General features: G+C 30.5%; 1 protein-coding gene across 1 annotated transcript in view; it reads right to left on the reverse strand.

Annotated features, from left to right (window-relative positions):
- The window catches only part of LOC108550029 (uncharacterized), an 83,173-nt gene that overhangs the window by 11,862 nt on the left and 58,264 nt on the right, over window positions 1-13,047 (reverse strand). Inside the window, exon 4 of the mRNA XM_017903623.1 lies at window positions 8,890-9,029. Within this exon, the coding sequence (XP_017759112.1) occupies window positions 8,890-9,029 (140 nt within the window). The remainder of the gene's footprint in view (window positions 1-8,889; window positions 9,030-13,047) is intronic.

The raw sequence follows: 13,047 nt of genomic DNA on the forward strand, positions 1-13,047 counted from the left end.
GTGTGTTATATAACAGCTTGAATGCGATAAAACTTGCTAATGGAGAAAATTTAATCTAAGCTCTTACATAGAAACATGTTATTATATACGAGATGTAGTGAACTAAGAACTTGCTAATATGTCATGTGCCGGCCAAAGAAACGAATACTGATTGTCTAACTAAACCACACAGTGGTTAAAATTTGTTAAAAAGATGTAAAAAGCCGTATAAGGATGTTAAGAGAATAAAAAGATTAAAGGAAAATGTGTTATACTTATTTCTGTCGTTTTATTGTTTTGTTTCTCCCGCCCAACGCGTCACGTGGTTTTTAGTTCTGCGACTTCGATCAACGCCATCTATGAATTTGGACCACATGATCAGAAAAGTGATAGGAACATAGAATAAGCAAGGAGGTCGTCTAACCTCGACACGTGATAAACAAGGACAGAACGCGGTTAGAAGAGGATAGAATGGACTCGTCAGTGAAAATTAACGAATTACCCAATTTCTGTGATTAATTTATGAACTTTTATAGCCTTATCGCAAAGCTGAAACTCTGAGCAACATTCCTATGTTACTTTTGTACATAATTTGTTTCTAATTAGTGTGTCATTAATAATGTTTGATGGCGCGGGAAATTTGAAAACAACGCCGAGAATAATTATTTAGAAAAATATTTAATTATGTTCAAAACTAGAAGAAAAATATGATCAAAAGTTATATGAGAAGATGCGCAAAAACGTTGTTTTTATAATGAATGCATAAAAGTCATAAATTAATTGCATGAAAAATAGTTATTAATGAGAAACCATTGATATATGCGGCAACATTTCAAACATGTCATGCAATAATTATTTTTAATCAATTGATTAAGAAGAAATTATTATCGAAAGTTATATGAGAAAGTTCGCCAAGGATCTGGCTTTACGATGCGATTATAAAAGTTCATAAATTAGTCGCAGGAATTGAGTAGTTTGTTAATTTTCCATTGCCGAATTGATTTATTAGAAAGATGAGCACAGATGGCGCCAGGAGAGCGCTTAAAACCACGTGACGTGATGGACGAAATAAACAAAGCAATTGAACGACAAAAATAACTAATCACATTCTCTTCCGTTCTTTTTATTCATTTAAGAATCCCATAAAGTTTTCTATGTTCTTCAACAAGTTCAACCGAAACAGGAGTTTTAATTGGACAATCAGTATTCGTTTCTTTACTTGACACAAGTCTGCAAAGGTACGTCTTTTCAACTCAATTATAAAAGTTCGCAAATTAATCACAGAAATTCAGTAATTTGCTAATTTTTCTTCGAGTGAGGAGAAGAGTGCATGCGAAAGAAGAAAAAGATTGCAAAGAAACGTGGGATGCATTGTTGTGTGCATGGAGCTGCGTCTGCATCACGTAGAAGAATGTAAGTGTTTGTATTATCATAACCTTTAGTTGTAATTAAATAGTGTAAGATATAAACCATTGTTTTTATACCTTTTATTAGTGATAGCAGAGCCTAGTTGTAAAATGACATTATTCTGTTGAAGTAAAGGGGCACATGCAACAAGAGAAAAATATTGGACGCATGCAATATCACCAGCGTAGAGCCATTAGATACCAATGATTATCTTTTATGGGAAGAAAATATTGAAGCAGTAATACAAGTATGTATGGTATGATATGTCTATTGAATTTCAGGTTGACTAGCCATATGACATACAAGAAAGAAATATTTGATGGCGAAATGAAGATTTAAAACACGGAGATTGCGTTGGAAGACAAAAGGGATTAAAATTAATTTAAATGATGGTCTGTTATAACAACAAGATATAGAGAATACAGTGAGATTAAAAGGTATGTTGTATTCCTGTACTGAATGAATATTAACATTAGTGGTGAAAGTCATTAATCAACACTAATGTGTCAAATTTCAGAATGCTTGAGCTGCGGTATATAAAGAAAAGAGAAAAGTTCGAATGAAAGCAGTGAAGAGAGGAATTGCTTATTATCTGGAATCACGAAATAGGAGGCAGCACATGTATCAACAGAGACAGATGTATGGTTTCCATATGCAAATAAGAGGACCATTGTAGAGGTGGAGAATGAACACTTGGTAATAGTTATAAAAGTTAAATATTAATTGAATATAGAGTGTAAATGTTGCTAAATGATAAATGTAGAAAATTAAATCTAAGCTCTTACATAGAGAAATGTTGTTGACCAGCACTAATATGTTATATTTCAGATTGATGATACTGATGTATATAAAGAAAAGAGAGTGGTTCAAATGAAAGCAGTGAGAAGAGGAATTGCTTATTATCTGGAATCACGAAATAGAAAGGAGGCAGCACATGTATCAACAGAGGCAGATGTATAGTTTCCATATGCAAATAAGAGGACCATTGAAGAGATGGAGAATGAACACTTGGTAATAGTTATAAATGTTAAAGATAAATTGAATATAGAGTATGTGGTCGAGGTTTAATTGCTATGGCTAATGTTGGAGAAGATGACAATGGTTCCCAATTCTTCTTTACTCTTGGTTCTACATTAGATTTGCAGAATAAACATGCAATGTTTGGTGAAGTTACTGAAGAAACTATATATAACATGCTTAAACTTGAAAAATCACTTGTGGATGAGGTAAATCTAATGCTTACAAGAAAATATATCAAGAATTAGTGTAAATATAATATTTACTCCTTTTTGTGGAATGATAGAATACTTTATACTGCAAGATTGATAAAAACTGGTATTGAATAATCCATTTTCTGATATTACACCAAGAATAATAGTACAGAAAAATGAAGAGGTAAAGGACAGTTCAAAAACTAAAACAACAGCAGTAATGTAAAAATCATATATGTTTGTAGAATTTAGCCCTGATATTATTATTCTTTGCAATGAAAAATTTTGTTACAGAGATTTCAATCTTTTATTATTTGGTGAAGAAGCAGAGGAAGATGAAGAAGAATCTGTGCTACTAAATAAAATGTTTCGCGATAAGGGCAAATCAGCTCATGATCATTTAACTGATCCAAAATCAAGCTCACAACCAGCAGTCGAACCATCTGGACTTGCAAATAGAAAAAGGAAAGGAAGGAAGTGGCAATTGGGATAGTGACAACGAAGTAAAAACTCAAGAAGAATTAGAATTACAAAGGAAGTGAAGGAGTTAGTTTATTGTTTACATTATAACTATGTTATAGAAAGTAGGACTTATTATTGACTGCCTTATATTTATATTTTCAGATCAATGAAGGAAAGGATAATAAATAAATTGGGAGATACAGAAAAGGAACCGTAGAAAGTAGAAAATTATAAAATAGACAATGTTGAAGATGATAAAGATATAGAGGAAAATGAATAGGGAATAATGAAGTCCTTATGAGGTTTAGCACGAGAGAAAACCGAGGAGATGCAAGATAAACCAATATCTAGAATTATTAGGACAACTCATTTATTTAAATAGAATTACTTGCAGTAGTGTGTATAGGTTAATAATTATCGTTACATGTATATATGGTCATTGAACTGATAATTGTTGCGCGATATGTATTACGAAATACCTTTTTCTCGCAACGGTCCGTGATATGGACATCTACTCATATTCTAATATCTATATGTCATTGTTTATTTTGTCATTAACAATTAACGTTTATATGTGAAGCTTTTAAAGTGAATAAAAAGTATCTAAGCATATAACCATCGTAGTTTCATTTTCTTTTTACCAATAATAAAATCATTCGTCTTCATCTATGATTTCACGTCCTTCGGGCTATTAAAAGAATAAGGAGAAGGGAGGAAAATGTCTTATACTTATTTATGTCGTTTTATTGTTTTGTTTCTCCCGCCCAACGCGTCAGGTCTTTTTCGATTCTACAGTTTCGATTAGTGTCATCTATGATTTTGGACCAAATGCTTACAAACGTGATAGGAACACAGAATAATCTAGGAGGTATCCGACAACTTCCTTAAGTTTCCAGTTGAAAGTCATAGATGGCGCTCCGAGTGTAAAAACCGTGAAAAGCTTCAAGTCAAAAATCATAGATGGTGCTGATGTCAAGTCTTTCTTATTGGCTATCTTAACACCAATCAACGATTTGCACTACCCATAGAAAAGGATAGTGAATAATAATTCGACAATAAGATTGACTTGTATAATCATAAAATTATTCAATTTCTGTGAAGAATTTGTGAACTTTTATAATCGCATCGTAAAGCCAGATCCTTGGCGAACTTTCTCATATAACTTTCGATAATAATTTCTTCTTAATCAATTGATTAAAAATAATTATTGCATGGCGTGTTTGAAATGTTGCCGTATATATCAATGGTTTCTCATTAATAACTATTTTTCATGCAATTAATTTATGACTTTTATGCATTCATTATAAACACAACGTTCTTGCGCATCTTCTCATATGACTTCTGATCATATTTTTCTTCTACTTTTGAACATAATTAAATATCTTTACGAATACTCATGCTGGGCGTTGTTTTCAAATTACCCGCACCATAAAATAATTATTAATAACACACTAATTAACAACAAATTATTACGAAAATAGAATAAGAATGTTGCTCAGAGTTTCAGCTTTGCGATGAGACTATAAAAGTTCATAAATTAATCTCAGAAATTGAGTAATTTGTTAATTTTCACTACAGATTATATATATATATATAAATACGAATGATTTTAATATAGTCGTTAAAAAATAAAGTCCCAGCCAACTTTCAAGATGAAAATGAATCTTCTATCATTTGTAAGTATTTATCGTGATTTTAGCCAAAAATCGTGCGTTTTTAGAATAATTCACAATTTTTGAAAGTTGTGGATGACAGAGAAATTGCGATTACGGATTCGTTTTCACGAAAGTAAACTCTACAAGAATTATTCATTGGATATTACTGATTAAAATTCTTGTTGAAAATTGTTATCGATGATTTATTTTTATTCGATTTCATATTATCGAAAATAATTTTTATTCAATATCACATCACCAGAAGAAACTTGTATAAGTTGTATTATTTTATTTTACGATATCTATTATTTTATTTCATTATTTTAGTATTAACATGCAAGAGTATTTATAATTATTTCCACATCCTCGCAATTCTTATTTCCATTCATTTCCCTTTACTCTAAAGACATCTATACTTTCCCTTTTCAATGAATTTCCTTCCCCCGTCCCTTCATACCGTTTATTACCTATTCTATGTACCAGTGCCTTCGCGTCTCATCAGCAAAGGATTAAAGCATGATCCAGAATTCACAAGCCACACAACCTACAACCACCACGGCCAATGAAATATAAAAAACGGAAGGGGCAACGACTATTACGCTAAAGCTGGTAGTTTCGGCCGATTAAAGGGATCCGAGCAGCAAGGATATAAGGGAAATATTTAAACATCCAGTTTGCCAAGTTACCCGCGACATAGGACAACCAAAGACTGTGCGGTTTCCATGCCAAAACACAGGATAGCGGCAGATAAAACAATGCCCTCCGCCAACCCCTCGTTATCGCCAGCACAGCCGACCAGCAGCATGAACAAAGAGACTCGTCGTTTCTGAAACAAAATATGTATACGGTTTTATCGAGCAGCGTGTCGTTCTCGACGAGAGCCGCGTCTTTTCAAATTAGATTTATGAAAGCAATAAAGTCCGCAGCGATAAAGCGTCGGGGTTTTATTAGAGAAAATGTAATTCACGCGTATTTTCGTTATAACTTTATAGGGCGATAGTATATAATTTGCGGTGGAACTCGAAACGGAGCAATCTCTCGTGCAAAAATATGAAATGTGTGTGGGAGAATTGTTTGCACCCTGGAGTTCTGGAGAAAGTGTCTTCGTTCGGTTTTAATTCGTGGTACGATTGAAAGTAATAGCAAATGTGCCTTGGTGTACGTGTAAACGTGTGGGTGTCGATGAAAAGTGGGCTGGGAAATTTTGTTTGTGCGAATTTAAAAATATAATTGCTTTGAGAGTGCGCGTGTGTGTAGGTTGATCACTAAAGGAATATAGGTATGATTGAATTTGTAAGGAGTATAGGATAATAGTAAGATGATTGAGCGACAAATATCGTCGAATTGTTCGCATAAATATTGATAACACGTGTCAGATTATTGTATTCGTACTGAAATTGGACGAAACTAATTTTCCTTGAATTATTAATATAGTAATAATATTTACATATTTATAATATATAAATTATATTTCATTTCCTTTTTGTACGTTGATAGCAGAAGTTTGTGTCGTTTGTATGAAATATTTTATTTTATTTCAGGTTCTTTATGTGATATCTCTGCAATGCGGAATAAATTCAAATGATAAATTCAATAACAGGCAATTTATGACAAAATTTTATTATTAACTATACAGTAGACGATAACAGTGTTAAAGAAATAAGCATTAAAAATTTCTCTATGTAACACGGTAGTACTAATGAGTAAATTAGCGTAATAATTATGAAATAATATAAAATAAAGATAAATTTTAATTAAATTGTGTTGTCGACTTAAAACAAAGATGTATTAAAAAAGTAAATTATAGTGAAAATGTGTATAAAAATGGTTGTACAAGCGAATAGAGTAGTGTAATTTATGAACATGATTTAACTCAAAGGATGTTCCTAATGATTTGAAACAGAAAAAGAAAATATGTAAAAGGCAGAATTTAAATGTGCTTGTAAGTATATATGTAGTTTACTGCATTATTTATATTTATAGAAATTTAATTAAATTATGGGTATTTAATAAGACATACATAAATGATTTCAATAAGTTTCTCAAAACAGTAAACCGTAATAAATATTTCATTTCATATTTCACAAACATAATTTCGTATTTTCGTGAAACGTGGAACGAAATTTATCTCGAGTGATAACATGATATGCAATGTGTATCTTGATTAAGAATTACGTAATGGCAAGTTCCATTTTCTTTTCTTCTAATTGAATACTTGCCCGTTATTTGATCAAAATTATCCAAGGAAACATTTCGTATAATTTAATTGTGACAAAAGTTAATTAATGCGCAACAATTGCTCATTTTTCAGTGACTGAACAATTAAGGACTATTCGCGAGTATTTATTCCTACATAATTTCACTAATAACCAAGTTGCGAGTTTGAAATTGCAGGCGATTTATTCATATCGATTCGCAGTAATTTTATTAGAGTTTTAATCGAACGAAGTTTGTTATCGGGTAGAGTCAAGCCGGTGCAATTTTTTTGCGAACTGTTCAAATTAGTATTAATGAAAATGGACTTGGGGAATTTTATTACACTTTGCCGAGATTTATTCCATTCCTATACGAGATTAACGATACTTTTATAAATAACGATTTGTTCATTCCCTGTCAGAAGTTTATCAAAAGTTGACAGTCGATTTATCGCGTTTTCACCAGTTGCATACTCCGTTTTGCAAGATTTATTTGTCAATTACACAACTCATTAAAAACTGTTAAAACGATTAATTAGATACGACTTTCGTGTATGTTTACAAGTGTTTCGCATACGATTTTTTTTTAGAGATGACGCATCTTTTAAAGCGTGATGTACATACGTATGTACACGAGCCGTTATCGTTATCTACGTGAGATAAGGTAAATGTGTGTTAATTTGATAGTTGGTGTGGAAAGATAGGCAACTCAAAAATTCAAGAAATTATGAAACTTTGCGTGTATGTAATGTATGTTATCTATTGTATAACAAATTAATTAATAAATAGCTATAATTAGAAAGTAACATTATATATGAAAATAGTAAGTAATTTAATGAATAGCTCAAGTTGTAACCTAATGAACAATAAATAAATAAAATCGTAATTTAATAAATAATATATAACCTAGGTTGCAATTTAATAAGAAATAAATGAGAAAGAAGTAAAAACATAATTTAAAAAGTAATAAATAATTAAATAATTAAAATTGATAGGAAATTTAATAAATGTTAAACAAGTAACATTTATGAGAAATAATAAGACCCTATTTTGTAATGTCTCTATCATTTCATTTGGCCACAAATTAACAGAGAATAATGGTTAATTATTACGGTAGATATTCGATGTATACGGATAATATTGGCATTGTACCAACTCATCTAATGTTATCTGAATTGGAATACTATAACATGGAACGAGCAAATTCTGTTACATATATCTTCATTTTAAGTTGACTGATGTTTTTAACAAAAAATTCATAATATTATTTTCACTTTAAAAACTTTATACTAAGATGCAAACTATTTCCATATTATAAAGTATTTATCGTGATTTTAGCCAAAAATCGTGCGTTTTTAGAATAATTCACAATTTTTGAAAGTTGTGGATGACAGAGAAATTGCGATTACGGATTCGTTTTCACGAAAGTAAACTCTACAAGAATTATTCATTGGATATTACTGATTAAAATTCTTGTTGAAAATTGTTATCGATGATTTATTTTTATTCGATTTCATATTATCGAAAATAATTTTTATTCAATATCACATCACCAGAAGAAACTTGTATAAGTTGTATTATTTTATTTTACGATATCTATTATTTTATTTCATTATTTTAGTATTAACATGCAAGAGTATTTATAATTATTTCCACATCCTCGCAATTCTTATTTCCATTCATTTCCCTTTACTCTAAAGACATCTATACTTTCCCTTTTCAATGAATTTCCTTCCCCCGTCCCTTCATACCGTTTATTACCTATTCTATGTACCAGTGCCTTCGCGTCTCATCAGCAAAGGATTAAAGCATGATCCAGAATTCACAAGCCACACAACCTACAACCACCACGGCCAATGAAATATAAAAAACGGAAGGGGCAACGACTATTACGCTAAAGCTGGTAGTTTCGGCCGATTAAAGGGATCCGAGCAGCAAGGATATAAGGGAAATATTTAAACATCCAGTTTGCCAAGTTACCCGCGACATAGGACAACCAAAGACTGTGCGGTTTCCATGCCAAAACACAGGATAGCGGCAGATAAAACAATGCCCTCCGCCAACCCCTCGTTATCGCCAGCACAGCCGACCAGCAGCATGAACAAAGAGACTCGTCGTTTCTGAAACAAAATATGTATACGGTTTTATCGAGCAGCGTGTCGTTCTCGACGAGAGCCGCGTCTTTTCAAATTAGATTTATGAAAGCAATAAAGTCCGCAGCGATAAAGCGTCGGGGTTTTATTAGAGAAAATGTAATTCACGCGTATTTTCGTTATAACTTTATAGGGCGATAGTATATAATTTGCGGTGGAACTCGAAACGGAGCAATCTCTCGTGCAAAAATATGAAATGTGTGTGGGAGAATTGTTTGCACCCTGGAGTTCTGGAGAAAGTGTCTTCGTTCGGTTTTAATTCGTGGTACGATTGAAAGTAATAGCAAATGTGCCTTGGTGTACGTGTAAACGTGTGGGTGTCGATGAAAAGTGGGCTGGGAAATTTTGTTTGTGCGAATTTAAAAATATAATTGCTTTGAGAGTGCGCGTGTGTGTAGGTTGATCACTAAAGGAATATAGGTATGATTGAATTTGTAAGGAGTATAGGATAATAGTAAGATGATTGAGCGACAAATATCGTCGAATTGTTCGCATAAATATTGATAACACGTGTCAGATTATTGTATTCGTACTGAAATTGGACGAAACTAATTTTCCTTGAATTATTAATATAGTAATAATATTTACATATTTATAATATATAAATTATATTTCATTTCCTTTTTGTACGTTGATAGCAGAAGTTTGTGTCGTTTGTATGAAATATTTTATTTTATTTCAGGTTCTTTATGTGATATCTCTGCAATGCGGAATAAATTCAAATGATAAATTCAATAACAGGCAATTTATGACAAAATTTTATTATTAACTATACAGTAGACGATAACAGTGTTAAAGAAATAAGCATTAAAAATTTCTCTATGTAACACGGTAGTACTAATGAGTAAATTAGCGTAATAATTATGAAATAATATAAAATAAAGATAAATTTTAATTAAATTGTGTTGTCGACTTAAAACAAAGATGTATTAAAAAAGTAAATTATAGTGAAAATGTGTATAAAAATGGTTGTACAAGCGAATAGAGTAGTGTAATTTATGAACATGATTTAACTCAAAGGATGTTCCTAATGATTTGAAACAGAAAAAGAAAATATGTAAAAGGCAGAATTTAAATGTGCTTGTAAGTATATATGTAGTTTACTGCATTATTTATATTTATAGAAATTTAATTAAATTATGGGTATTTAATAAGACATACATAAATGATTTCAATAAGTTTCTCAAAACAGTAAACCGTAATAAATATTTCATTTCATATTTCACAAACATAATTTCGTATTTTCGTGAAACGTGGAACGAAATTTATCTCGAGTGATAACATGATATGCAATGTGTATCTTGATTAAGAATTACGTAATGGCAAGTTCCATTTTCTTTTCTTCTAATTGAATACTTGCCCGTTATTTGATCAAAATTATCCAAGGAAACATTTCGTATAATTTAATTGTGACAAAAGTTAATTAATGCGCAACAATTGCTCATTTTTCAGTGACTGAACAATTAAGGACTATTCGCGAGTATTTATTCCTACATAATTTCACTAATAACCAAGTTGCGAGTTTGAAATTGCAGGCGATTTATTCATATCGATTCGCAGTAATTTTATTAGAGTTTTAATCGAACGAAGTTTGTTATCGGGTAGAGTCAAGCCGGTGCAATTTTTTTGCGAACTGTTCAAATTAGTATTAATGAAAATGGACTTGGGGAATTTTATTACACTTTGCCGAGATTTATTCCATTCCTATACGAGATTAACGATACTTTTATAAATAACGATTTGTTCATTCCCTGTCAGAAGTTTATCAAAAGTTGACAGTCGATTTATCGCGTTTTCACCAGTTGCATACTCCGTTTTGCAAGATTTATTTGTCAATTACACAACTCATTAAAAACTGTTAAAACGATTAATTAGATACGACTTTCGTGTATGTTTACAAGTGTTTCGCATACGATTTTTTTTTAGAGATGACGCATCTTTTAAAGCGTGATGTACATACGTATGTACACGAGCCGTTATCGTTATCTACGTGAGATAAGGTAAATGTGTGTTAATTTGATAGTTGGTGTGGAAAGATAGGCAACTCAAAAATTCAAGAAATTATGAAACTTTGCGTGTATGTAATGTATGTTATCTATTGTATAACAAATTAATTAATAAATAGCTATAATTAGAAAGTAACATTATATATGAAAATAGTAAGTAATTTAATGAATAGCTCAAGTTGTAACCTAATGAACAATAAATAAATAAAATCGTAATTTAATAAATAATATATAACCTAGGTTGCAATTTAATAAGAAATAAATGAGAAAGAAGTAAAAACATAATTTAAAAAGTAATAAATAATTAAATAATTAAAATTGATAGGAAATTTAATAAATGTTAAACAAGTAACATTTATGAGAAATAATAAGACCCTATTTTGTAATGTCTCTATCATTTCATTTGGCCACAAATTAACAGAGAATAATGGTTAATTATTACGGTAGATATTCGATGTATACGGATAATATTGGCATTGTACCAACTCATCTAATGTTATCTGAATTGGAATACTATAACATGGAACGAGCAAATTCTGTTACATATATCTTCATTTTAAGTTGACTGATGTTTTTAACAAAAAATTCATAATATTATTTTCACTTTAAAAACTTTATACTAAGATGCAAACTATTTCCATATTATGTAATAGTGACATGTATATTTAAAATACTACACGTATTAATAATAAAATTACTATAATATTAACATATTTCATAACACTCTCCAACAAATTTTAACTTCTTCTCAAGTCTGTAATATTCATTAGGTGATTCTTGTACAGTTTATTTTCCTGAACACGAATTTGTAATCAAAATTGCTCTATTACCCTCAGTTTTAGAAAATTTTGAATGTTTCTAAAAAATCACGATTTTTTTTACTTCAATGAAGTATTTAAAATGTAAGAACGTTAGGAGGTTCATTGTTGTCTTACAAGTTAGGTAAGAATATGCTGAATTTATTAAGGACTATAATTATAATTATTTGGGCCTCTGAATAACTATAATTGGTTATTAGAATTTAAAAATAAGCCTCTGAGCTTATTGCGTTCTAGGCATATTATTGCATTTTTTTAAGAAAGTCTTCATATGACAAGACAACCCAAAAATATAGAGGAAATAAAAATATTTTGATACCTATATGTGTCATAGAAAATCCCATGGAAGTGCACGTGCAGTTATAGTATATAATAATCAAATTTATTATTAATAACAGATTGTTCACAACGTAAATTTATAATAAAGGAGAAAACATTAATAAATTATTGGCTATTACTTGAACTTATAACGTAAGTATATTAAATGTAAAAATAATTTATGAAAAGTTTAAAAATGATTACACTTATTATTAATAACAAATTGCTCGCAACGTATATTTATAATAAAAGTGAAAAAATTAATAAATTATTGGCTGCGAGAGCCAGAAATTAATAATTAATAAAATCCGCGAAGTTCAAAAATTTCCGATTGGGGTGGAGAGTTCGGCCGATCAGCGGCTATATAAGGGGCGATGCGACGGTGCAAAACTCATTTGTCAGTTCGACTTTGGAAGAGTAACATCTAATTTTCATAGTGTGCGAGGGGTGGGGGTCCGAAGTGAGGTTGGGAATGGCTACCCCACCCTCACCCCACCCCATTAATCAATTTACTAATAATTTTTTTTTTGTTTTCAGGTATTAATTTTTATTTTATTTCAGATATTAATTATTTTTTATTTTTTCAGGTTTTAATTATTTTTTTTTATTTCAAATTTTATTTTTCGCTTATATTTATTTATATTTGATCATTCGAATATTTTGTAATAATATTCGAATGCCCCATCGTTAGATTGTTTATGTCTCGTCGTTAGATTGTTTATATCTCATCGTTGGATTGTTAATAATTTTTATATTTCAGGCCTAATTTATTTTCTTTCGGGTTTTAATTATTCTTTTCTTTCCACATTTTATTTTTTCGTTTCTATTCATTTTCATTCGAAC

The sequence above is a fragment of the Eufriesea mexicana genome, unplaced genomic scaffold, assembly GCF_001483705.2.
Source record: "Eufriesea mexicana isolate 0111107269 unplaced genomic scaffold, ASM148370v2 scaffold2481, whole genome shotgun sequence".
NCBI classification, from domain to species: domain Eukaryota; kingdom Metazoa; phylum Arthropoda; class Insecta; order Hymenoptera; family Apidae; genus Eufriesea; species Eufriesea mexicana.